Source organism: Podarcis liolepis, assembly GCF_965112155.1.
Source record: "Podarcis liolepis genome assembly, chromosome: 11".
NCBI classification, from domain to species: Eukaryota; Metazoa; Chordata; class Lepidosauria; order Squamata; family Lacertidae; genus Podarcis; species Podarcis liolepis.
In genome coordinates, this window is record NC_139565.1 from 24,236,626 (window position 1) to 24,263,731 (window position 27,106).

The window sequence follows — 27,106 nt, forward strand, 5'->3', positions numbered from 1 at the left end:
AGAAAAGAAGTTAACACCAGAGTGTAGATTTAGAGAAAAGGATACAATAATCAACTACACTATGACCCCTTGATGAGATAAAAGTGAACTTATCATCACCAGGAAAGTTTTCAGTCCGTTTAAGATAACTACTTTATGGGCAATACAAAATTCCACAAGTTTTAACCCCGTTCTGTTAGTTAATCTAGCCTTATTCGAGTAGCAGGGAACAGACAGTGGGGTAGGTATTGTATCTATTCCTTCAAAGCCCAATTGGGATACAGTATTTTGGTTGTTGGCCCCAATTCATACATTTAAATCACCCAAAATAATAAATTGGGCAGGTGGAATTTTTGGGATACCGTGAACATAACATCTGACAACATGTCCCAATTAGCAGTTAGAATTTCGTAGATTAAGTACTCCACTGCTAGAAGGTCCATACAATAAGAAATGAGATATTCAAATTATAAACTACCACTTTTTTTGATAGGCAAAAGTGGTGCCAGTTGGTAATACTCAATTATAATCTATTATACAACCCACTTTGTGGTGGTTCTGGTCCTATTTGGATGGACATTTTCAGAGGATGACGCTTGGGGAATGTTCTTCAGCTCCTTGGAGTCTTCAATGTAGGGTTCTTCAAGGTTCTGTTTTGCCGCCTATGCTGTTTAACATCTGCATGAAACCACTGAGTGGGGTTATTCAGAGGTTTGGAGTACATTGTCAGCAATATGTTGACGACACACAGCTCTGCTTGTCCTTTACATCTACAGGTGTGGCAGTGGATATGGTGGACCATTGTCTTGCCTCGGTAACGAACTGGATGAGACCTAACAAACTGAAACTTAATCCAGATAAAACTGAGGCACTGTTAGTGGGTGGTTTCCTAGACTGGATGGCTAGGAGGTTGTCTGCTCTTGATGGGGTTACACAGTTAGGCTATCCCTGTCCTGATAGGGGTGGAAGGCAGTCTGCACCACTGAGGTCACCTGAGCCTCAAGCGACAGCAAAGCATTCGGTAGCAATGATGTTCACCGGTGCAAGATGGTTTGAGTTTATTATACAGATTTTGGCCGGACTGCACTGGCTGCCAATTAGTTTCCAGGTCCAATTCATAGTGCTATTTTTGACATATACAGCTTGGAACAGCTTAGGACTGCAATGCCTCCATGATCATCCTCTGAGGCCCCTCTTCGTCTGCCTCCTCCCTGAGAGGTCCAGAGGGTGGCAACACAAAATGGGCCTTTTCTGCAGTGGCTCCTCACTTGTAGAATGCTCTCCCCAGAAAGCCTCATCTAGCATCTTCCTTACATAACTATAGGCACCAGGCAAAAACATTCTTCTGCTCCCAAGCCTTTGGCTAATTAAGCAAGTTACGGACTTTTAAACTGTGAGGGAGGTTATTGTTTTTGCTTGTTATTATGGTATGGGTGGTTTTTTTTTAAAAAAAACTGTAAACCACCCTGTGATCTTCAGATGAAGGGCAGTATAGAAATGTAATAAATTGTCATCGGCATCATCTGAGGGCACGACATTGTGTAAAGAGAGAGTAAAAACTCACCCCAAAATGATTATTTTATCCCTATTCCTACGTACAAGACAGCCCTTTATGCCAAGGTTCAAAATTTTGTGCTCAGTCTTTTGTTTTGTTCCCAAGTACACTCAAAAATCACTGCCATCCATATAGAAAATCCAAACATTAGCTTAACACTGCTCACTGTTTTGGTAAAAACTGAATGGAAAGTCTGTTCCAGTGACAAAACAAACAATCATTTTGCCAATCCAATCCCTTTGTTAGAGAAGGTCAGATATTCAGTTTAATACCAAGAGGAAAAAATGGCTATCAGGACTCACATTCTCAAAAAGTGAGAACAATGTGTTTTCATTCAAAGGTGATTTCCACCTAAGGTGAAGCATTTTTAGAGTCCCACTCTGAGTCTACTATACTGTGATAACATGAAAGTTTTAACATCTGCCAGAATGCAATTTGGAAAAGTATGAAGGTCAAAGGAGCTTGATGAAAGCACCTAAAAAGAGCTCACAGACTCAAAACAATCCTAACGTAAGTTGGTCATTGTATCCTTTTTCTATCTCAACGATGTGTGATAGCAGGGATAAAATAGCAAAGTTAGCTGTAATAGTTGGGCTTGTTGCAGTTGCAAAAGATTACTGCACATTGGGAGGCATGAGTAATCAGAGTAAGAGAAACCCCCTAACGAAAAAAGGCCCTAAATTGCAAGCGTTTCGAATGTCCTTATGATTTTTACCACAATGTTGGCAAAAAATATATCTTTGAACACTTTTATTGCATCCTGATTAGGCTTGAGTTGGTGTGATGAGAATCTTCTTTTAGAAGGCTACTACAGATTTTAAAGAACAAATTCTACACCCAAGAGCGATAAAGTATTGTGCAGATGGTGGAAAGGTTAATGGAAGCATTACAAAAATTAATCAATACCATGAAAGACTAAGTTCCAAATCACAATCAAAGTCCAGCCTCAGTTCAGAACATGAAAAGATAGGATCAGGGTTACGTATGGATAGGTTAATCAAATAGATGCAGTATTGACAACTTGGGTAGAACATCTTATTTCATGGAAACAAATATAATAGCTGGGGTGGTTCTCTACAAGAAAAAAACACCACAAAAAAACCTTGCAAATGCTTTGTAGAACAGCTGCTAGTCACTAGCATACAACATAGCTAATGGTACTACCTATCATTTTATCACTTAAACAGCTGCTTGAAGATGCTCCAAGTTCATTATTTCACATAAACCATTCCTCTTCTAAGAAGCTCAGAGCAGAGGAGATGCAAAAGTAAGCCATTCTGTGTACCTTAGGTTCAGCAGTGAAATTCCAGAATGCTGTTTGAGACCATTTTCCAGGCCAGCCTTCACCACCCCAGTGCTTTACAGCTGATTTGGACTACAACTCCCAGCAGCATGGGGCTGTTGGAAGCTGTAGTTGAAAACATGATGAAGGCTGTTCTAGGCTGTAGAAATGAAGGGGAAACTCAAGGAAGGAAGAACAAACTATAGGAAATTCCGCATTAATGAAACTATCTGAAGGTATAGCTTTGCTAAGATTAACCGTACATGGAAAACATCTTTGGGTAGGAAAATTATGGAGTGAAAGGGAACCATGTTATATAAGAGTCAAAGAACTGTATAAGTTGGAAGAGGCCCGAAGGGTCATCGCTACAATGCAAGAATCTCAGCTAAAGAACCCCTGGCAGATGACCATCCAACCTTTGCTTAAAAACCTCCCCCTCTCCTTTACCTTTCCCTCTGTCCCTGCCTCCCGCTTCTGATTCCTTCCCTCGATACCCTTGCGGTTGTTTTCATGAGATGTGGGATACCTCCATCTTTCTGGCCCTGGAAGCAGGCCTCTCCTTCCCTGTTGGCTGTCCCTAGGCAGAGCCAGAGCAAGAGGCTGCCTGGGCTTGGCCCATCTCCTTCCGTGCTTGCTGGGCCCACAATTCTGGAGCCCCCTCGGTGAGTCTACGCAGACTCCAAAGGAGGTGGCTCTGCCAGTGAGGGATGGTATTGGTATCCACACCCCCAGTCAGGTGTGTCCCCTCCCAACTCCATCACAGCCAGGGTCCAAAACATTTGCATCCCTGACCCAAATCTCAGTGTTAGTATCTTCCCCATATGCCCTCTCCTTGTGGTGCCCAGGGGCCTGGGCTCTGATCCTGCCCCAAGGTGGGTGGTGACCTGGCCTTTAGGGTGGACCCTAGGGTAGACCTCAGCACTGGAAATGTGAGAGTTTTGTTTTCATACTAGAAAGTGGGTGATGTTGATTTATAGTGTCGCAAATGGGGAGACTATGTACAATACAATTTCAATTAGAGTACGCCGTACTGCAGCAAAGAAGAACAAAGGAAAATGTATTTTCTTAAAACGTTCTATTTCTAAGTATGCTCATCACGCTGCTAACAAACATTATTCCCATTTCATTTCTATTTTTCGGTTAGGACAAAACATGCCTAATCTGCCATAGTACTTTGAAATATTAATTCCTTTGGTGTCCTGTTGGCCCATTTTTTAAAATGTTAGCTTATTAGGAACATTTGTCTGGAAGAGTCATAGTTATGCCAACATTTTGGCCAGAATTCAGAGTATGCTTTATAAAGACTAAGCAGCCTTTGTTATTTGAATGCAGAAAACATTGTTCAAGTCAATACGTTTGGGTAAGAACTCTTCACCCAGTCTGCAACTCTATGCAAAGAATTCTTTCAATAGCTTGTCTTGCTGTACTAATATGAACTGGTTAACTTTGATGTTTATACACAAATGTGTTGGTTGCTGTTTTATAAAAGATATCAAAAGGAACGAGCTAATTAATTCTTACAGGTTAGGCTTAACTTGCCAATATATATCCTACCTACAAGATCAATAATGGCTAAATGTGGTCTTCCACATCTGAACCCATAGATTCTTTTGCATACCAAAAATTACGTTGGTCTCCTTAAGACAGAAGTGGTTGGATCCAGACTTTAAATAAGCAGAGTTCCACTAATGGGGCATTCCCACCGGCACTTTGGGGGGTGTGTGTGACTGGGTGGGTGGAAGACAAATTTTCCAGATACCTCCTTCTCCTTGTACTCCACCAGCTGCTCCCAGAAAGTTAGGGGACAGTCCAGGGCAGCAAGGGAGACTGCACTACACTGCACTCCCTGCAAATGGAAGGAGCCTTCTGTTTGTGGAAAGGCATGTTTGGTATCTAACAATATTAACCATTTCCAAAATTAAAATTTGAAGCCTATTATTGCTGAAGAAACTAGGTATCAACTCAGCCAATGAAAGAGTCAGAAGAAGGGAAAACATGCTGATGCTTCAAAAAAATTGAAGAGGATTTTTAAAATATTGCAAGAAAGCAACTATTCATGATAAGATACCCCAAGGCCAGGTTAAAAGACAAATTACCCTGGATATAAATTAAAATTTAAGAAAACTCTAACATATGCAACACACTTGTTCTTCAATTGGTCAATCTTCTTAGAAATGTAGCTTAATCTCCTTCATGGGAGACTAGCTCACTTCTGATCTCTTTCCATCCAAGTATAAACCTGCAAGGGAAATATGATCCCTAGCATCACATACTTTCTAACCAGCGCAATTCCCTGAACAGCAACTGTAAATATTTGGGAATGAGTATGTTACTCTAGAGCAAACAAAATAACCATAGTCTAGACTTCATATCCAATATCTGCTATCCCACAACTTGGCTTACAGGAGAAGGATTACAACATTCTCTTCATATCTTTCAATCACATTTCCTTGTTATTTTCGCCCCTCTAGCAAGACAGGCTGCTTTATTTCTCTCTTGATAAGTTCATTCTAAAACCATCAGCTTCTTTGAGGTCAATAACAAGTGTTCTCATCCCAGGAGACTAATTGTTCAACAGGGTGAAATGCACATTTTATGCAGCCAATCAATATTATACCTTTTAACATAAGCATTTCTTTCTAATTCCCAATTTGTTCTCTTTTTGTAGATTATTTCTTCATCAGCACCGCATCATGCTGCGTGACACAAGCACAGTGCAAGCTCTCATTCAAACAAAGGAATTTGGGCTAGAGTGTGTATTTAACACACAAGCACACCCCTCTATTCTAAATAAATGTTTTGCATAAGTGTTAATCTGTTTATGCAAAGAGTATGCACGAGGAAAAGCACTGCTCCACATGCAGGTGCTTATCTTTGGATCCCAGCCATGGTGTCAGGCTGAGAAGCACTCGGCATGTAATTTGAAAGCCAGGTAATGCACTGAAACTGAACAGACACCTGCAGGAGCAGACAGGGTGGGAAGACATATGGGCAAAGTAGATACAAGGTAAGGAGGCAGTCATAGCTATAGAGTTGAGAATTGCTCAGACCAAACAGTCAGATGAAGATTCTGGGGATTTATTGGCTAAGCTCAAACCGCATTGGCCAATTACATCACCGGGAAAACTGCTGAGTCAGGCTGGGCATGTAAAAATAAAAGGCTGAAATATTCCATTTGATTGCACCACAAAGCAACAAACAGCAGTTACAGGTATAGAAACTCCCTCACCTGATAAACTGCCACAGTAATGCCAGGAAGGAGTCAGAATATTGCTGCAAGAATTTTGGGCTCCAAATCCCAAAGTTAAGAGTAGATAAAGATAATGTTTTCTTTCAGAGAAATTATTAACTGATACAACATCTCATTGCCACCATGGAATTGAGGCACTTGTAACCTTTTGGACAAAAAACAGCAACTCCAAAGCTAATATCTTGATGTCCTCATTTCCTTCAAGCAGGTTAAATAGAAATTCTAGTAGAGAATAGTTTTCTGTACAGAAAAGCCGCAGTTGTAACAAAAAGGACATTAAGTATGAAAATGCAGAAAATAATTAATTCTCCAAAATGGCTAAATGTCAAACAGAGAAATGTAAAGGCTAATTTTCCTAAGGAAATACACTGGCAGATAACACAAACTTTTTCCAGTTCTAACACATTATCTTATGAGGGAACAACCAAAAGGAAACAAAACCCACAAATTAATTTAATTGATTGAAATTATCAGATACAAGCCTTTCCCAAGCTTAGTTAATGTATATTCACCCTGTTTTTAGACAATGAAAAATAAAGAAGGAACACTGGAAAGATTTGTTAAAGAGTAGCATTACAGGGATAGGACCATTCATAAATGACTATCAAAGTCTGGGGTCAATAAAGTATTCAATAAGATTTACTTCAATTCTATTTAGCAGATTAGTGAGCTAACACAGAAGTATTCTCAGACAGACCCTCTTGGAAGCTTTTTGAAAGAAGATTATTGAGTGAGGTATGAAAGAGTGTCATCACAAGTGGTATACACAACCAAAATATCAATTCAGAAATTACCTTTGCTGGACTGAATGGCATCAAAATGTCTTTGATTAGAGAGGATGGAATGTGAAGAACTGAACATGAACTACATCCCCTTCATTTATTAACTAACTAATTCAAGTTGTCTTTTAGGGTAGAAGAAACAAATTGAATTCCTGCTCATTGTTTAAGACAGACTATGATTATTTTATAAAACAGGAAATGTTCAGTTAGTTTGGTTGGTTTCCCAAAATCTACAATTATATTTTCAGTAGAAACCTCAATTATTAACTAACTAACTAACTAACTAACTAACTAATTATATATACCATCTGAAGATCACAGGGCAGTTAACAGTATAAAAACACAAAAGATGCAACATAACAACAACAAATACCCCTGACATATTTAAAACACCAGATTGTTTAATTAGGCAAGAGGAATGTTTTCACCTGGCACCTAGACATACGTAATGACAGTGCCAATGAACCCCACTGGGGAAAACATTTCACAAAAGGGGAAGCCACCACAGCGAAGGCCCGTTCTCATGTTGCCATCCTCCAGACCTCTTGCGGACAGGACACACAAAAAAGTTCTCAGATGAATGCAGGGTCTGGGTTGGTCCATATGGGGAGAGGTGGTCCTTGGGGTACTGCGGTCCTGAGCTGTTTAAGACTTTATAGGTCAAACCAGCACTTTAAATTGGGACCAGAAACTAACTGGCAAGGCAGTGCAGTAGGGCCAGGATAAGCACTGTATGCTCAAACCATCTTGTCCCGATGAACACCCTGACCACTGAATTCTGCACCAGCTGAAGTTTCTTCAGAGGCAGCCCCACTGCCCTAAAGTATCCCTGGGTGTGCAAAAGTAACAGCTGTGTTGAAATACCTGAAAAGCCAAATTCCCTTCTGAAATAGTTGAAGAAGATAGTGCTAAGGTATGCCAGGATAAAGCGGGTAAGCAACCCTTGGGGTAATGGGACCACAACTAAAAGGGAGCATCAGTGTGGGAGAAAGTGATGCAACAAAACCAGAAATGTACCACTTTGTCACAAATCCATTGATGGGGACGGGGGAGAATGCCTCAGCACTATGGTTGGAATGAGGTTTTTTTAAATAAAACCTTACAGTGCTAAGTCAGGCTATTAAAAAAAAATCAAATAACAGCTTTGTGAAATCGAAGAGTCTAGACAAAATGTCTCATAATAGATTCTCTTCCATGAGCCGCGACATTTATAATAATGCAAAGGAAGTAAATCTTCTATCACACACCTAGAGACTCTATCCATCTCTTGTTCTCTGACCTTTAAAATGTGATTATATATAGAAATATATCTCATTATTCAGACCCACTTTAGTCATTCTGATAAACATTTTGAACAGGAGTGAAGGAAAATAATACGCATAGGCAAGCATTCACCTTTACTTGAACTGTGCGCTTGTCTTTAGTCTAAGAAACTATCATCCCTAAGGCAAAATGCAGTGTAATTATTTTGTATATAAGTAATCATCCTGCATCAGTAACAATTATCTTGAAATATGGTGTCAACCTGCCATCGAGGCCCCTGCCATGAATACAAACCACACACCGAGTCCATTATTTCTATAAGATACAAATATCAATCTTTTAAAACAAGCTAGTGTGAAAGGAATGTTTATGTCTAATCAATTCCATGTTTGCCCTTACTTCTGGCAGCTTGATCCAATGGATCTGCTTAAGCTGCCACAACTTAAAAACTGTGGTTTGTGCAATATTAGAAGGGCTGGGGCTGGGGGTTTCTCCCTTCCCCTCCCCCAGCGCAGATTAACTGGTGCTCAAAAAATGACTGCAAGCCCCATGCAATATGTACTTCAAGGTGAAAATCAAGTGCTAAAAGGCGGCTGCATTGCAGAGTTTGTGCCTTAAGTGGGTGGAGTTGAGAGGGGAATGATTGCAGCTGCAAAGGACTAATGAGAAATTTATTCTATGAATCTTGCCTAAAAAAAAAAGGATTTCTACATTAGGAAGAAGATTCATGAGACCTCATATTGTATGTAGTCAAAGAGGACCTGGGGACCTTATTGCTCGCCCAAGATACCATGGGAAGAGCATGAGGGTCTAAAGCTGTGGTTCCCAATATGAGGCACATGCCCCACAGGGGGACAATTTGATTTTTAATGAGGACAATTCCAATTCAAGAATGATGAGTTACTAACAGTGAATGGCCTTTTAGGCTTCCTCCACATGAATAGGAGTTCACTTTTTGAATAATAAGAATTATATGTCACGGGGGGGGGGGATCAGGATTTTAGATATGCTTAGGTGGGTTGGGAACCACTGGTCTAAAGTATTGTGGGCTCTCACAAGAAGGCGCTGTAGGCAAAGTTGATATAAGACTCCAAAAGAACTGAATGAAATATGCAGATTAATGTATTATAGGTAGCCATGCATTTCCCTGGTATAGACATTTTTTGCTAGGAGGTTGATGCAGAGGGGATTCCAGGGATAGAGACCATAAGTACCCTGTCTCTCCCATCATTACACCATGCCTATTGTCCATATGCTCATAGCTGTGCCATGACTTAAGAGCAGGTCACAGTGGACCAACTAAATCAAGGCTGATCCCTGCAGTACCAGTAGTGTTGGGATTGGGTCCAAGAGCAACCACAAGTTCGCTTCCTATTAACTGAACTTTCTCTGAATTCAGTTTAATAAATCTGAGTTTGACAATATGGGAATAGTTACTACTGCACTTAGTCTGAAAAATAAAATATGATTTAACAATGCACATTGTTACATAATGCACGATGGCAAGTAATTTTTTAAAAAAGTTATATTTATGTACCCAACATGTTTTCATTCAGCCACGGATCTACATTATGGCTCTTCTGCAGCCAAAGGGGTTTTTAATGACTCAAATTGCAAATATGATAATAGCAAATCTGCCTGTTCATGCAATTTATGTACGAAATGATTCCCTATATTCAAAGGAGAAGGAAGGGGAGGGGAGGGGAAATATTACTCTAGAGAATTAAAATTGCTCATTAATGATCAGATGTTATTCTGCTACCTCAATGTCTTAAATGGTGGGGAACTAAGCACTACTGGAACTGTATTAACAGAAAAACTCCATCACATAAAATTTACATAAATAAAGGGCGGGGGGAGACAAAGAGAGAGTTGAGGTAGAAGGGAAGGAGAGCAAGAAATTAAGTGGTATGTTTAGTTTGTTGAGAGGCAAAACAAATGCTTTTCTTCAAAGTTATGTTAAACTACATGTTAAAAATGAATCTGCCCTGCAACTTATTATAACACAACTCTTTCTCCAAGACATAAAAAGGCCACAATATTGCAATGTCAATGTGATGAATAACTATGGATCCATAACAAATGAAATGAAACAGGATAATGTTCACCTGTCTGTGACCCTTGGTGGATAACACTGCTGTCAAAATAACACTCTATGTAATGTGCTTCAAAGCACAAGAGACAGCTTGAAAACTAATAACTCAAATAAAAAATGCCCAAGAGCACTGTGGAATCTTCCACATACTCTGGTTCAACTCCAGTTATGCCTTGAAGGCCTGTCTGTAGTTTTGAAGGTACATTTAGATGAAACTGTGTGAGTGAGACCCCAGAAGCCTTTGGGGAAATATAAGCAATCTAGACATGATCTCCTGTGCAATGTCTGTACTGGGTAAATGTGAATAGAGAAGCCAGGTAATCTGCAGTCTGTAAAGATCAGGGATATATATTTTATATTTCACTCTTTAGCTACACTAAGATACTCAGAATCAGCAATGAACCAGTAACTGTACTAAAAAGCTGTAATCCTTTTCAAAGCTTGGGAGCAAAATGTGCAAATATGCACTAGGCAGTGACTCTAGATGGAGCTATCCATTGTACCAAAAAAACCAACAACATTATCTGAATCCTTTCTAACTTGGAAGACATTCTTCTTGCACTGTGTGCTCAAAACAGAACACACAGTCCTTCAAATAAAACTGACGTATACTGCATCAACTACCCATTCTAGGTACACGTAGATTGAATGTATGTAAATACAGTGGAACCTCAAGTTGCGGACGTAATCCGTCCCGGTTGCACATCCGCAACTCGAAGCGTTCACATCCAGAAGCGCTGCGTCTGCACATGCGGCACAATTTAGAACTTCTGCACATGCTCAAAACGTGATTTAGCGCTTCTGTGCATGTGGCGAAACCCGGAAATAACTGTCCGGTACTTCCAGGTTGCCACGGGACGCAACTTGAAAAGACGTAACCTGAAGTGGACGCAACATGAGGTATGACTGTAAAGACTGGGAGCATCTTCACAAATGAGGACAGTTACCTTGCTTATCAGTTATATTAGCAATTTCCCATTAATTATATTAATTACATTTGGGATTAACTGAAGATATGAGCTCCTCAAATCATTTTCTAAAATATTATTTGCACCTCTGTCTTGATGACTGTACGAATGTGCTCCAACTTGCCTAGAAATCATGATTTCAGCCTAGTGGCCTTTCTCTCCATTTCTATATATACAAATAAGTGTGTGTCTGGAGGAAAGGCACTTTGAATAAAGAGGCATCCTTGAAGTGATTGCTTTAATCTGCTGCAGCAAAAAATAAAAAATAAAAAATGGGGGGGGGGGGATTTTGGCTCCTTCAAACTAAAAGGTGATATTTGGCATCACCATTTGGTATCCTGCCCCAAAATACTGCCCCACCAACATATCAGAAGTTCTGCAGCTAGTATGAGAAGAACCCCATCTCCCCCACCCTCCACTCCCCACCCCTTGCCCTCAAACTCCACCCCACATCTCTATTCCAAACCCACCCACTATCCTCCAACTATCTCCTGTTCCTAAAAGACCTCAAGTCTCTGTAAAAAAAAAAAAAGGTGTTGTGCACAATGTAGCAGGCGGTGAAATAAGAAAACGCTCACCAGTCCATGCAGAGAAGTGGTTGGCAAGTGCTGTTAGCTAATGTTGCTGCTCCTCTTCTACCATGGGTGCACAAGTATGGTGTTGCCTTTGTGCCAGCCTGCATGGCATGACTGAGCACGTGCGGCCAATTTCCTGTGCACACCTGTTGGGCTCTCAGTTCCACCTCCCTAGGCTGCAGACTGTGAGGAAATGCATGGCAGCTGACAGGCAGCACTGCACTCGACACAGGTGACTCCTTTAGTGGACCACCTCAGAGACAAGAAGTGGGCATGGGTTAACCAGGCAGCAGAAGTGGCAAGCACCAGGGGGAAAACACACCCACCCATCTTCTGAGGGTGATGCCAGGGTCCAATCCTGCACCACAATATCTGTGGCTAGAGGCACTACTGCTGTCAATTAAAGCACCAACTATTTTAAATGTGATTTTTGTGGATGACAGCTACCTACTTCATTTGACTGGCGTTTTCACCAAAAAAAAAAGGGGGACATGCGTCCTGAACAGCAGAACAATAACAAACCTTCTATTCATTTGAATCTATGGTTGTGGCAGTTTAAGAACTGAATTAGGGTGCTAATGTGAATCTGAAAACTATCATGAATATCTATTATTTGGGGGTGGGTTAATTTTTATAAACAGTTCCAGAATATTTTGTGGAAGGGCTGTTTATTGTTCATCATAGTCAGAAGATCAGTAGCTCACAGAATAGGGCACATGCTTTTCATACAGAAGGTCCCCATTTTGATCTCTGTCATCAATCTCTAGAGACAGCCGGGAAAGACTTCTATCAGAATCTGTGGAGAGCCACTCTAGTTTATATGGAGGGGCAATACCGAGCTACACAGACTACAGTAATGGTCCGATTTTGCACTATACATGTAAATATGTGGTGAGACAGCAGCTGCTGCTCATGACCATGGAAATGGCTGCTGATCTTAGAGTACAGCCCGACTCATACTAACCTCTCTCCACAATGCTGCATATACAATCTCTTTCATGTACAAAAGCAACATGATAACAGTCTTTCTTAGGTGGTGGTGTTTTCATAATATCCTGCAATACTGATCTTTAGAGAGCAGACAGGTGCCAATAGAAGCTGCAAGAGTAACATAAATGCAGACCTGGGTGCCTGATGGAAGTGATTCATGGTTTCAGGCAGACAGGTGGGGAACCTAATAAACTGAAGCGAAGTGGTTTCAAATATGGCTGCTTTTGTTAACAAAACAAAAACAAAAAGGATATTTATTTCTCAGTCTCGTGATTCTTATCTGAATGAAGCTGGCTGAGTCTTGGACATGCACTACCCCCATTCTTGTTCAGAGGTGATCAGTAGCTTACATTTCAGTTTCTAACTCATTGTTATTTAGCGTTCCGTCAAACTTTGGACAAACTCTGTTGAGTCCTAACCATGGTGTACTGAATCAAGCCAACTTCAAATTGTTATGTGAAGGTGGTGTGTTTCAATAACTCATAATTAAGAATAGCTTTAAGGTTAGCCACAATGTGGGGAAGAGGGAATGTGTGCTCAGGCTTATTAACATCAAAGCAAACCATTGTTTCATGCAGAGATAGGGAACCTGCAGCCTTCCAAATGTTACTGAATATACTCAGTAGCTCCACTGAGTATTGCCAATGGTTAGGGATTATGAGAGTTGTAGCCTAAAACAAATGGAGGGCCACAAGTTCCTCATCTCTTGTTTAATGTTACGTCCCACTCTAACCTCTTGAATTCATACCTTAAAATTCTATGTCAAACATCAAATGAGAAATTTATGTAGAAAACATAAACTTTTTCAGCTGAAATTTCACAAATTACAGAAGTCTTTGTAGGGAGGGACAATTATGAACAAAACAACAGTAACCTTCTAGAATGTAGCAAATAGTATAGGAGTCTCTTTTTAGGAAAGAAGGTTTAAGTTGCCCTAGGAACTGCAGAACTGAAGGGAACCACATTCTGCAATATACTTCCCAGAAAAAAATATCATGGAAAGGGTAAGTTGAGACTGACCCCAACTATAGGCTATAAAAGACGCAGCGCGCTCTCTCTCTCTCTCTCTCTCTCTCTCTCTCTGTGTGTGTGTGTGTGGAGGGGGGGTGCTTTCTCCCTCTTTACCAGAAAAAGCCACCTCCAAGTGGTACCAAACAGAGGCACACTTTGGCCCCATTCACTGGCCAGAGGATTTCTGTGTTGTAGGTTTTGTTGTGGTTTTGCAGCCTTGAAGATCAATCATTTGAAAGGGAGGCTACAAACAAATAAAATCCAATTGTCTCAGGTTTGAGCACTGGTGTTTCTCAAGAGAAACAATGAACAACTTTATTTGAGGCAGGGTTTTAATTTATTAAGTCAATGACCCACAGTCTCTTACCATACGTTAAACTATGTTCTTAAGATAGCATTTCACGTGAAGCACAGCTTGTCCTCACTGACAAGAAAATATGCAAATTATATATTCAATTCAGATGCCACACTAAACTAAATTTATGAGCCTGAGTTCTGAAGGATGCATAATAAAAGCAGATAATCAATCAACAATAATAAACAATGGGTTGCTTGATGTATGTACCTATGGTTTATGTTCTAAACTATGGTCAGCACAAAGTATGATTTGGTGTGCTGTCACAACTGTGCTATACATATTTATTACTTCACAACTGAACCCAGCCATCCATTTATGTTACTACTTAAATATTCACACACTTGTTTAGATATTCGACTGATCAACCTGTAAGGCAGAACATCTGAATTGATCTTACCTGTGTATACAGTTTTTGGATTCGAGATACGCCATCCCAGCAGCAACATCTAATGAAAATTTCACTAGCTGCTTGGTTTTTAGCTCATCCTTCTTCTTTCTTAAAAAGGAGAGGAAATCACCTCCTAGAGAAAGAGACAGATGGACAATGAGACATGACAGGGATGATATTCCCATTTATCTCTCATTAGCAATGCCTGGCTGAACAGAAGGTATTACACTTCAGCTGTGTTTTTCAACCAATTTGTCTGAGGCTAGGGTAAAAAACAACCTGAAAATGCAAAGAGCATATTATTGCCAATATACAGCTTCCTTAAACTGCCCTAAATATTACTCTGCTAGATGGCTAAAATAGCACATTGTACAGCAACACTTCAGCAGTGGTATATCTGGGTAGAATGCTTGATCTCACATCTCCTGTACATAAATGCAATGTATAACTTGAAAAGGAGAGTGCTATTTGCTGGGGATGATTAAAAAGAGGTGCAGTCAACACCTGGTCACTTAAACAAAAATATGGCAGGGTGGGTGGGAAAGGTTGGATCCAAAGTTGCATTTAGTAGAGTTCTATTGGTGCTGGGGAAACTGGGTAGGATATTGTTTTTGCCAATTCCTCCTTCTCCACTATAGCCCCCCACAATCTTCTCCAAGGTGTTGGGGACGAGGTGTTCTTGAAAAGCATGACAGCTGATGCTGGGAGGTTGCGGGAGGAAGGGGACATTGGCAAAATGCTATCTTTTTCATTCCTCCAAAGAGGAGCCTCTACTGGATCCCTGATCCCCCTTCTCTCAGAGGGGCAAGTCTGGATGCATCCTATGAATGTGACAATAGGCTATTTTGCATAAGGGGTGGTTACATAATGTGTAATAATTAGGAAGCCTGGAAACACAGGAAGCTGCCTTATACAGAGTCGGCCTTTGGTTCACCTAGGTCAGGGCTGTCCAACAGGTTGATCGTGATCTACCAGTCGCTCAACAACTTTGGGCCTTCCTCCCCAGAAAAAGCTCAACAACTTTGGTCAATCCAATGGATAGATCACTTCCAGGTTTTTTTATAGTGGGAGTAGATCGCAGTCTCTTGGAAGCTGGACATCCCTGATCTAGATCAAGGTTTCAAGCAGGAGTCTTTCCTAGCAATGCTTGGAGATGGCAGGGATTGACTAGGACCTTTTGCATGCATGTGTGTAGTGTGGCATGCACTGACCCTTTACAGGCTAAAAAAAACCCCCCAAAGACCCATACAACTAGCTTTGTTTCCTTAAGTGCTCTTTGTTTCTTAAATAGCAGCCTGCCAAGGCTCCTTGCAAACATGTCTGGATATAGGAGGGATTCTCAAAAGCAGTTTGTGATAGGGTATTGAGACTGTTCAAAGAAAAATGTCAAAAATCCCACTGGGTGTGCTCAAACCCTACAGGGTCTCTAAAGTAGTTCTTTGGATCCTAGCCAGGGTATCCACTTGCATTTTTATACTGCTCCACCCCAAAGGCTCACTTAGAACTGAGCGAACAAAGCAGAGACAAGGATAACCCCAAAAGACTGAATGAACATTATCTTGAAGAACCAAGTTCACAATGTAACTCGTAACTTAACAGGCAGTCGTAAAAATAACGGCACAGACTTTCACATCTTAAAGCGCACAGGCTGTTGTTTGTGATACCGGCCCAGCCGTTATTCTATTCGACGCTTGATTAATTTCAGTGAATCTCTGTCGGGTGAGTTTCGTAGTTTTACACAGAAGCATTCCAATTCCAGATCAGATTTTGGGTGCACTTACATTACAAGAAATAAAGTATGAAATTATTAAGAGATGGGTTTATTAACAGCAGACTCAATCTTCTAATGCTATAGCCCTCAGATAAGCTGCTGTATTTGTGAGAGGGATTAGCATCTTAATTGACAATTCCTGAGTTTGTGTGGGTTTTTTGTTTTGTTTTTACCATGTCTTCCAAGGTTCTGGGCTTCTTTAGATAGAAGGACTCAAGAGGTGATGGCTTAATTGCATGTTCTTTAATTAAAGCTTTATAGAAAAACAAGCCAGCCTGCTTAACCCTCTGATTGTTCGCTCACCTATATTGTCTTCTGACAACAGCATGTTATCCATTTTTTTCCTCTGGTAATAGTGTTTTCACAATTCTGAATCATACTTTACTCAAATCTTAACACATTATGGCATTTCATAAAAGCCTGAGAGTAGGTGAATAAAATTCAAACTGTCATGGCATGAGTCAAACCTATCCCCCCCCCCCCCCAAGAAAGGCTCTTATACAAAACCTTCAGTGCACAATTATGATGTACTAAAACAGATATGAGAAGAATTGTTTTATAGCTACACAGGCTACATCTACATAAAACATTACGGCATTTGTGGGGTTATGAGATTGTAAGACAGCTGACAGCCAAATGGCATTTGTTGTTTTTTGATGGTAGTGTAGAGAAATGGTCTTCTTCAGAAGTATCAACAACACTACCCACAAGAGTTTCCCCACCTAGTGATAATGTGGCACAGTACCATGTAAATAGCTTCTGCTAATAAATACAGTTACCACATCTCACTTTTGTGCTGTAAGATGTTCAAGGAAGACCGTTACTAGCTTTAGCGTCTGCTGAATGGGCAAGCACAGCAGGTTTAACGCTGCCAGCCTTCATGTCATATTTGCAAACATCTGTGTAATGCAGAGTGGGTCTGCCAACAGGCCTAGTGCCTGAAGCCAGCTACCCGTAGGGCACATCCTTCGGGATCCTGCCATCTTCCATTCTGTGGACATGACCAAGCCAGTGTAGACGTCATTGAGACAGAAGTACAAACATGCTGGGGGTGTGGGCTTGGAAGAGCACATCTTTGTTTAAGACTCTGCCCTGCCATGTGATGCCCAAAAAATCTTCCTGATGCAGCACATATAGAAGGCATTGAAGCATCGATACTGGTGGCTGTAAGTTGTCCACAACTCCCTTCCATAAAGCAATGTGCTCAAAATGCAAGCCTTCAGTTTGATATTGGTTGTTAGCATCACATAGTCCCATACCCTTTTTGTTTTTTAGGATTTTTAGTATTCCGGATACAGTGGAGATGTATAATTTAACTTATAACCATGCAAGGAAAAATATTCTGCATGAAAATTGATTTCTTATAAATAGATGGTTTTAATTTGGGGAACATGTAAGACGATACTCATTATTTTCTTAGCTTCTGCAATTAATGCACATATAATTGTACCTCCCCCCTTTCACATTATTCTATAATGCACGGGGGGAGGAGCATTACTTTTTCTTTTTTTAAAACACACATTGAAAATAAAAAGAAATTATCAAGAATGAAGTATAGGAAAGATAGTGTCTAGCTATAATTGCTAAAGTAAACAGAAAAGGACCCTTTTCAGATATTATGTTACTGAAGTAAAATTTAGCAAGGTAAGTATGAGAAATATTTATGGTTGCTGCTGTTTTTTAATTCTAACAGTTTCAGGGTTTTATTTTGAAATAGTTGTCACTTGCCAGGTAGCTGAGACACCCATATCCCTGATAAGCTCTTGGAGGAGATGGAGTCAGGTCTGTGAAGTTTTAACAGGGCAGGGGATGCGAGGAGGTCTGTTGGTCACAAGCTGTTACCTACCTGCTCGGTGGGACAAAGCATAACCAATTAAAGCTTTCCAGAACCTACTCTGCTTTCTCCAGTGGGAGAAGATGAGAGTACCTCCTTAAAGGACATACAAGGATGCTTGGCACTCTGTTCTCTAAGGGAACACGGAGGCTCTGGGAGCTTCTGAAAAGCTCAATGATATATTTGCCCCTCAAAATAAATCTTCTGTAGCTTTGCCAGGTCAGGAGCATCCCTGACCCTGAGACCTAGGGCAGCACCAGGCATGCATGCACACTCATAACACCTTTTTCCTCTTGAGCCCATCCCAGTTCTTTTTCTTCCTCTCTGCTCCTTCCAACAACTGAGCCCTGGAGACAGAACTGTGACTGGAAGAGGGGGCGGAGGGCAGAGAATATATGCAATAATATGCAGCCAGCTCCTGCCAGGCTGAAGCTTGCAAGCTGCACACATACTCTTCTTAATGAAAACGTTTTTTAAAAGGTGTTCTTGCCCACCTGGAGATTCAAGCCCTCCTGCTGTCACCTACTGTAGGCAGGCAAATCTGGAGACTGCAGGTCGGGCCCTAGCAGTCTGGCAACCCTAATCAACAACTTTTCAAAAACAAAGAGTTCTATGGTACCTTAAAGACCTATAAGTTTAATAGTATATAAGATTTGATGCATGCATTTGAAGAAGCAGACTCTGATCTGCAATGTGTTGGGCTGTAACAAATTGCTGTCTCTCTTCTTCTTGCAACAGACTAATATGGCTACCACCCTGTAAATATATATTTTTAGTAACTTCACTAAATCAGGAATGTACACAAGACATGGCTATGAGTAGTGTTTCAGTACTTACAATTATAACACTATAATTAATAAGGAGGTAACAAAGCCAGATCCTTAGTCTATTAAAAATTACTATTATAATAAGGGAGAGAAGCAGACAATGCTAGATCCATAGCCATTAAAACCAATTGTGCTTCCTCTATCTTCCCATTTATTTTGAAAGGTATCTGTATCCAGTTGTTTATTCCATTTCAAAACACTTTTCAGCAGAGACTACAATTTATTTGTTCAATACCACAGCTAGAATATTTGAGGGAACAAAAATGAAAGAATAAAATGCAAATCTTGTTATGTTCAACTTTTCCCCAATCCCTTTAGGAAACCATAGGTTAAGATTAGTTTCTAACGAACTATGACTTATCAAGAGAGATGTTTTCCCCAAAACACATAGCTTGCTTTAAAACAAGTGTCTTGTTTCAATAAAAAAACAGACATTAAAAATAAAATCAGCTGCAAAGTAGAAACACAGAGCCAAATCCCCAGAACAGACAACCGTAGAAAATTACATTTCGAGGGAAAGGTGGGCAAAGCACTAGAGGGGTTGAATATTATGGTTTAAAGTGGAGTCAAGTGTTTTAATTAAAACTGAACACTATTCCTGCAAACAGTGTCAAGCTAAAAGAGGATAAATTTCAACGAAGTGTGAACACAAGTCAGGGACGAGAAGTCTTGTTATGAAACCTCCTAAGTCATCAGGGATCTCAAAACAACTGGTATGTTCTTGCTTTAAAAGAGACGAAAAGAGATTTTACTTTAATGGCAAGGAAGCAAGGCATTTCATTTATTTAAAATATTTATACTCCACTTCCTTACCAATTAAATGAAGTTAAAACCAAAATCTAGCTAAAATACGTCTGTTTGGAAAAATGTTCATATACCGTAACAAACAGGCAGACCCCACTCCTCCTGAACTCCATATTTCCATCTGAAAAGCCTTCACAGCCATAATCTCCTAAGCAAGATGACATGTCACCACTGTGTTGTATTTTCTCTTCTGAGCAGAGAAAGTGATGTCTCTTTCCATCCAGCAGAGAATCAAGAGAAGGGTGATGTGATTCACACTCCCCCCCCCCCAATCTTAATAGGCAAACAGTTCCCCTGTGTATATCTCTCAGATGTCCAGGAGTGTGGGGTGGGAAGCATTCTCGCCTGATTGGCTGGTTCCAACTCCTCTCCTCTTCATACCCTCTTGCTAGCACCCAACAGAGATACATCAATATTTTGGTAATACCTCGTCTCTGGCTTGATAGCCCAGAGTAATTCTGTCTTCTACTAACTGAACACAGGCTTAGCCTGAAAATGATGTTCTAATATGTGCTGAAGTGGCTACTTTAGGATTTCTGTTTAGTAAGTGCTACAGTCAGTCATTTCATTTTATGGCCCCATATTCAATCCCTGGGAATTTCAGGATGGACTGGGAATGTCATGAATGAATTAAACCCTGGAGAATCACTGTTGGCCAGTGTAGACAACATTGAGCTACATGGACCAATTGCCTGACTCAGTATGGCAGCTTCCTATGTCGCTGCTGTTATATATTTATTTATACCTCACCTGTTTCCCTGATGGGACTCAAGGCAGATTACATATAAAAATGAGAACCGCCAAAAACATAGGAAAAAAGGAGAAAAAAGATGGATGCCCCATCCATCTCTCTCTGTGTGCTTAGTTAACCCTTTATTACATAAGGAACTGCTTGAGATTTCTAAACAATTCCCAGAAGTTAGGGAAACACAAGCACTTCGGAGCATACACCAACTGGGTTTTGTTAAGAGTGGCACGGTGCCTTAAAGACGAGTGATCAATAAGTAAGTTGTGCCCCTCTTTATAATATTGAGTACAATGTTGATTGCTGTGCATCTCTCGTAGATTTCCGTTGCCTGAAAAGACTGCAGCAGGAGTGGAAAGCCTAACAAAAATTGCTCCCCATGGTTGCAACTTGTCCCAGGGGTCACTTGCTCTGCAATTTCTGCATCCTCAGCCTAGGATAATCATGCATGTGGCCAGCTAAACTATCTGCATAGGTAAAGGGAAAAGACGTGGGTGCAGCTGTGGTTTAAACCAGGCTTCCTCAACCTTGGGCCTCCAGATGTTTTGAGACTACAGTTCCCATCATTCCTGGCCACTGGTCCTGCTTGCTAGGGATCATGGGAGTTGTAGGCCAAAAGCATCTGGAGGCCCAAGGTTGAGGAAGCCTGGTTTAAACCACTGAGCCTCTTGGGCTTCCTGATCGGAAGGTCAGTGGTTCGAATCCCCGTGACGGGGTGAGCTCCCGTTGCTCTGTCCCAGCTCTTGCCAACCTAGCAGTTTGAAAGCACACCAGTGCAAGTAAATAGGTACCGCTGTGACGGGAAGGTGAACAGCGTTTCCGTGCGCTCTGGCACTTGTCATGGTCCTCCGTGTGCCAGTAGCGGTTTAGTCATGCTGGCCACACAGAAAACTGCCTGTGGACAAATGCCGGCTTCCTCGGCCTGAAAGCGAGATGAGCGTCGCAACCCCATAGTCACCTTTGACTGGACTTAACTGTCCAGGGGTCCTTTACCTTTACCTGCATAGTCTTCTTTTAAGTTACACTCAAAACAATATAATTTAACTGAAAAGGGGAGTGGGGAGAAGAGCCACTGTAACATTAGCTGAGAATCCTCTTTTTAAACTATTTCACAGGAACACAAGGTTCAACAAGCACATAAAAATCAAGTTTTCTTTTATATTTATGAACACAGCTGAAGACACTGATTTGCACCAAAACAGCACAGCAAACTGTTTACACACATTTGGCGCTCCCCCCCCCCCCGTCAACATTGCAAACTCTGCTGCTTGTATGGAAAGCACTATCAGCTGGAGACTTCTAAAAAAATGCCAGCGTAAGGGGGAAATTCTTAATGTGTGAACTTTATAACAGCTGATAAAGAATTTAGCATTACAAAAAATATTTTTGTCAGTAATTCATAATAAAGAAACCACATTTCTGCCACATTTTCTGATACAGGAGGCAAGGAAATACATTCCTTAATGCAGAATTAACTGCTCCTAGGAATGTACTGATACCAGACTAGGAGGAAATCCACATGTACAGATGGCCAACACCAGCTGGACATGAATGGCTCTCCATGTCACTGTGCCATAAGATCAACTTACTGCTGTTGTTAGAGAGACAGTGAGCTGAGCGTGCCCATGAAGTCAGTACTTCTTCCCTTGGGCTCTTATTGTCCTAAAGCAGTGGGGCTCTCAACTGGTGGTTCATGGACCCCAGGAGGTCCACATAACCCACCCAGGGGGTCCATGGCACCATTCACATAACAAAAACTACCATAGAGATATGTAAAGTAGGGGGTCCATGGCTTGACTTTAGAAAAACAGAGAGTCTGCAGTACTTAGTTAATTGGGAACCACTGGCCTAAAGGAAGAGTGCAAAGAATCAGTTACTATGGTCATTTTATTTGCAAGTGAAAGAACAGATCTACAACTTGCCTGAGCTCCTGGATTCAGGCATGGTAGTATCAGCAAAAAAAGCAGCCATCAAATGTATTCTTATTGTGGCATGAACAGCAGCTTCCTGACCAATTGCAACTGTTTCTGGGTCCAGGTGAACCAACAGTGGAGAATCACTGATGAGAAAGACTGTATAGAAATCTACCACGGTAACACAGCTACCAGCCCAATAATGCTCTTTGTCTGGCGTTATAACCAAAAGGCAGAGGACCTGTATCAGAAAGAGGAGCATGGAGGTGCTGGTGGGGCAGGGAAATCAGGAAAGCAGACGAGATAATTTTCTAGGTTGAATTTATTAAATTAATGGAGCAGAATTTTCTCTCTTATCATATGTAGCCTTATTGCGTCACATTGTAGATGCTTCACTATTTCATTTCAGGCCATCCTTCACTTTGCAGCATAAATGCCTCAAGAAAATACTGTTTTATAGGATGCACAGAAAATGTTTTATTCTTAAGCGTTGATATAGGGGGCAATCTAAAAAAGTAAAGAAATAGTTTATCAAGGTTCCTTCTATGTTTACTTTATTACCTTAAAACATGATTTCATTTATATTAGGATATGCAAAATGTTATTCTATTCAGTCATGATGTGGCATTATTTATGGATGTAAACAGGTAATTTACATGACTAAAGTGCCAAGTATAAGACATAGTGCCAATTCCTTTTAGACCCTTATAATGTTCATGTCTAGGATGTGAATTAACACTTAATTGCCAACCCTTTAACAAACAAGGGATTATTCCACTGGTAAATTCACACATTTATAGCATTTGTAGAAAAATCCCAGTAATTCATCTTCATAAGGCACAGACCACATAAATACTTCAAAGCTATGCTAAGAGGATTTCACTCCAGCTCTTTCAGTTCATATCTCTAGCTGTGCAAATTTCTTTACCTCCTTTTGAAAAACAAGCCTTCATATTGCCATCATGTTACATTTATTTGGAATACATGTTGTGAAGATACCATTTACAATATAACAGCAAGCAGTAAGGATTTGAAATAGCCCATTTATACAGAATAACAATCTATATTGTTTCTGAAATACGGCTAAGTAACTTGATAACAAGAAACTAATAACATCTATTGCAAACTGGATTCAATGGCTTGCATCCTATCTCCCATGCGCAGAGCTCTATTCACGGAAAGGGCTGTGTTGCCTCCCCCTTCCCACAGCAGGCCCCTGAAAAATCTGTTTCTGTTCCAATGCTTGGCGGTCTGTTGGCATCATAATGTGTTTGCATGTGAGGAGGAATGCAGAAGGAAAGGGATTCAACAAAAAGAAAAGGGGGACACCCCTGCATGAGAGGTTTTATTTCTGTTTGCACAGGGGATCTCTGGATGCAAGGAAAGTATTCTAGATCTCACTTGCTCCATGGAATCTCACTTGATTTTCAGGCAAGGTCTCGCTCAAAATCAGCGTGATCTTACCCAAAATCAGCACTGCCGCTGGCGGTGCTTCTCCACCACTGGCAGAGGTGAAAGGGAAGGGGTACCCGCAGGAGAACCATTGTGGAGGCCTCACCCTGACCTCCAAGCTGGGCCGGCTCTGCCCTTAACTGTCACCAATGGGTCTTACACATGTAATGATATGGTGCCTTGGTGACTCGTCACAAATCTAAACCTTGTCCCAAACAGGTGGAGCCTTAGAGGTAGACCGAGAGCAGTAGCTTAAAAAGGTTCATTCCTCTTCTCAACCTTTGCTGGAGCAAATTGCTCACTTGGAGCTTTCTGTGGTCCCACAACTTCTAACCAGCTTTGCCTTTTTCTCTGTGGGATCTGGCATTGGATTGGAATATGACAGTAGATTATATGTGCAAAAGAGTCAAAGGAATTAACCCTGACATCCTTCTCCCCACTACAAAAACCTTTAGTTAGAACTGAGAGCATGCATATTACATGAACTATGCCTACTGGCCCTTCAAGGGATATGCCTGATTCTCTTTAAAGAAGTGAGTAAACATGCTCCATCTCTCAGGGCAGCAACCTAAAAAATATAGTGTTAAAACTTCTCATTTTAAAAACTAATTCTAGCCTTTAAGGTCTGCTAACAAATACAAATGCTATCGTTTCTCAAAACTCAACATTTACTGAAGGTATCAGTTAAACTAAAGAAAACAGACAGGCTATCGTTTGCTTCCAATGTAAGTGTTGAGTAACTTTTACCAAGTGAGAACTCCTAAGCAGAGCAAGATTAAACTGTATTGTTAAGCTGTGCCTAATGAATTTATCGATTACAGCGAATACTGCTTTTTCAGCACTATTGAAATTACTAAGAATTCTCTTACTTTATGAGAAGAACCTTCTATTAAGGAGTTTCACTCATTCAAAGTGTTTCTAGTTTTCTGGAGGGAAAGAGCCTACAAAGCAATTTAGAATGCCCTCCGTGTTGATAATCATTTTTACATTTAGCTTCAACAAAGGGGGGTGGAAATCAATTTTTAAAGTTACATAACACTGAAAAGCATGTTGTATTGCAATGTTATTTAAGTATAATTTCCCAGCTAATTATAAAAAGCTAAGTATATGCCACATCATACCCAAAACAATCAAGTTTAGACGTGATGAAAAAATTCCTTTCCTCCAAATGGCATGTATTATTCCTCTAGTATTGATCGAATGTCTGCTCCAAAGTTAGCCTTAATATAAATTTGCCATTTGGCAAAATTCTGTTTGCACAAACATAAGGGAATGCAACAAAAGGTCTTCAAAACTCACAAAATCACTGTTAAAGAACACACACACAGTAGAGCATTTTGAATTTTACAGATTTTTAGGGAACACAGCTGTCTGTCCAGAGGAAGAAAAGCATAAAGTAATTTAAGGCAATGTTAAGTAGAAAATATGAATGGAATCTGTTTAACGATTTTGCAAAAGAAAACAGGAGTAAAAAAAGTAGGATAATCTCTATATGCCAGTACTTTGAATGCATTTTGGAGTTTTAAAAAAATGACTGGCTTGGTCAAACATGTTGAGTTGCAGGGGGGCAATGACTGGGAATTAGGTTTAAATCTGTTAGGTATGTGTTGTTGTTTGTTCCGTGGACTAATGGTGTTGTCCATAAAGAAGGCTGATCGCCGAAGAATTGATGCTTTTGAATTATGGTGCTGGAGGAGACTCTTGAGAGTCCCATGGACTGCAAGAAGATCAAACCTAGCAATTCTTAAGGAAATCAGCCCTGAGTGCTCACTGGAAGGACAAATCCTGAAGCTGAGGCTCCAATACTTTGGCCACCTCATGAGAAGAGAAGACTCCCTGGAAAAGACCCTGATGTTGGGAAAGATGGAGGGCACAAGGAGAAGGGGACGACAGAGGACGAGATGGTTGGACAGTGTTCTCGAAGCTACCAACTTGAGTTTGACCCAACTGCAGGAGGCAGTGGTAGACAGGAGTGCCTGGCGTGCTCTGGTCCATGGGGTCACGAAGAGTCGGACACGACTAAACGACTAAACAACAACAAATGGTGTTGTCTTGCTGAAAGTCACAAGCATACGAAAAGCCCTGCTGGATCAGGCAAAAGGCCCATCTAGTCCAGTAACCTGTTCTCACAGTGACCATACAGAAGCCTAGCTTTGCACTAACTCCTAATATTACCATGTTTTGGAATTTACTGTATGTTGTTTTGGTCACATAGCCTAGATGCTAAAACAAATATACCAAACCTCCCTGTTTGTGTGTAAAATCTTTAACTTGTACTGAAAAATGTCAACAGCTTTGGTTTAACCCCAAGGTACTGAAGGTCCCACTGAGCTATCGTCTAAGAAGCCGTATGGAGGATGACTCTAGGAAAGAGAACACATTTTTTAATTGGGAAAAAGGATGTTCTACGATGCAATCTCAGTAAAGGTGTGAAAGCTCACAACCAAAGCTCAGGTGTGGGGAGAACATGACAAAAACACTGATTACTTCCAACTCCATGTATTGGCGCTTATCATTGTGATTCTTGTACTGCAACGTATATGAATGACAAAATCAGCGTTTTCAAATCATTTTTCTAAGGCTCCTTGGAAGCTTTTCAGGGGTCTCTCAATGAAAATATCACTAATGGCAGATGAGTTTTCCCTAAAAGACAGGATGAACACTACTCATCTTCCAGTTCAAGGGGGAGTGTTGGATGTGATCTTAGCAATGTTCCTGGTTGATGTGGGTCAATGGAAGACCTAAAAGACCTGGTGTGCATCCTGCATAAACTGGGTGTGCACAAGACCCAGAAAGTGCATGACATTCAGAGGCTTCTTCAGCAGGAAAGTCAATGGAGAAAGTGATTTCAAAAAGCAGAGAATTTGAAAAGCACTAAGTTATGGAGATAAAACGTAGTTGCCTAAAAATCTGAGTATTTAGAATACAAAATTGTGTGCAGTCTTTGGAGCCTAATCTTAATAAAAGTCCCTATTTTGCACGTAAACTATGATATAGCAGCATAATAAATTGCAACGAGAGTCACATCTCATTTTATGCAGTTATCACACACAGTAACATTGCATTGACCTATCCAAGAGTCAAGTGTGCTGTATTCCCATTCTTTTGAAATCCCAGGTACATGGCAAACCCACAGTAAGTGACAACATTAAGGAATAAATCAGATATCATATCATAAGAAATACAAGATCTAAGCAGCCAATGGGGCAAAGCTACCATGCATAAGATTATAACTGCCTGTCCTTAAAGACAGGATTGCTTCTG

At 40.7% G+C, this 27,106-nt stretch overlaps 1 protein-coding gene across 2 annotated transcripts in view; it reads right to left on the reverse strand.

Annotated features, from left to right (window-relative positions):
* FER (FER tyrosine kinase) overlaps window positions 1-27,106 on the reverse strand; it is a 153,310-nt gene that overhangs the window by 26,114 nt on the left and 100,090 nt on the right. For both annotated transcript variants that reach the window (XM_083464481.1, XM_083464480.1), the window contains exon 17: window positions 14,506-14,629. In XM_083464481.1, the coding sequence (XP_083320607.1) occupies window positions 14,506-14,629 (124 nt within the window). The remainder of the gene's footprint in view (window positions 1-14,505; window positions 14,630-27,106) is intronic.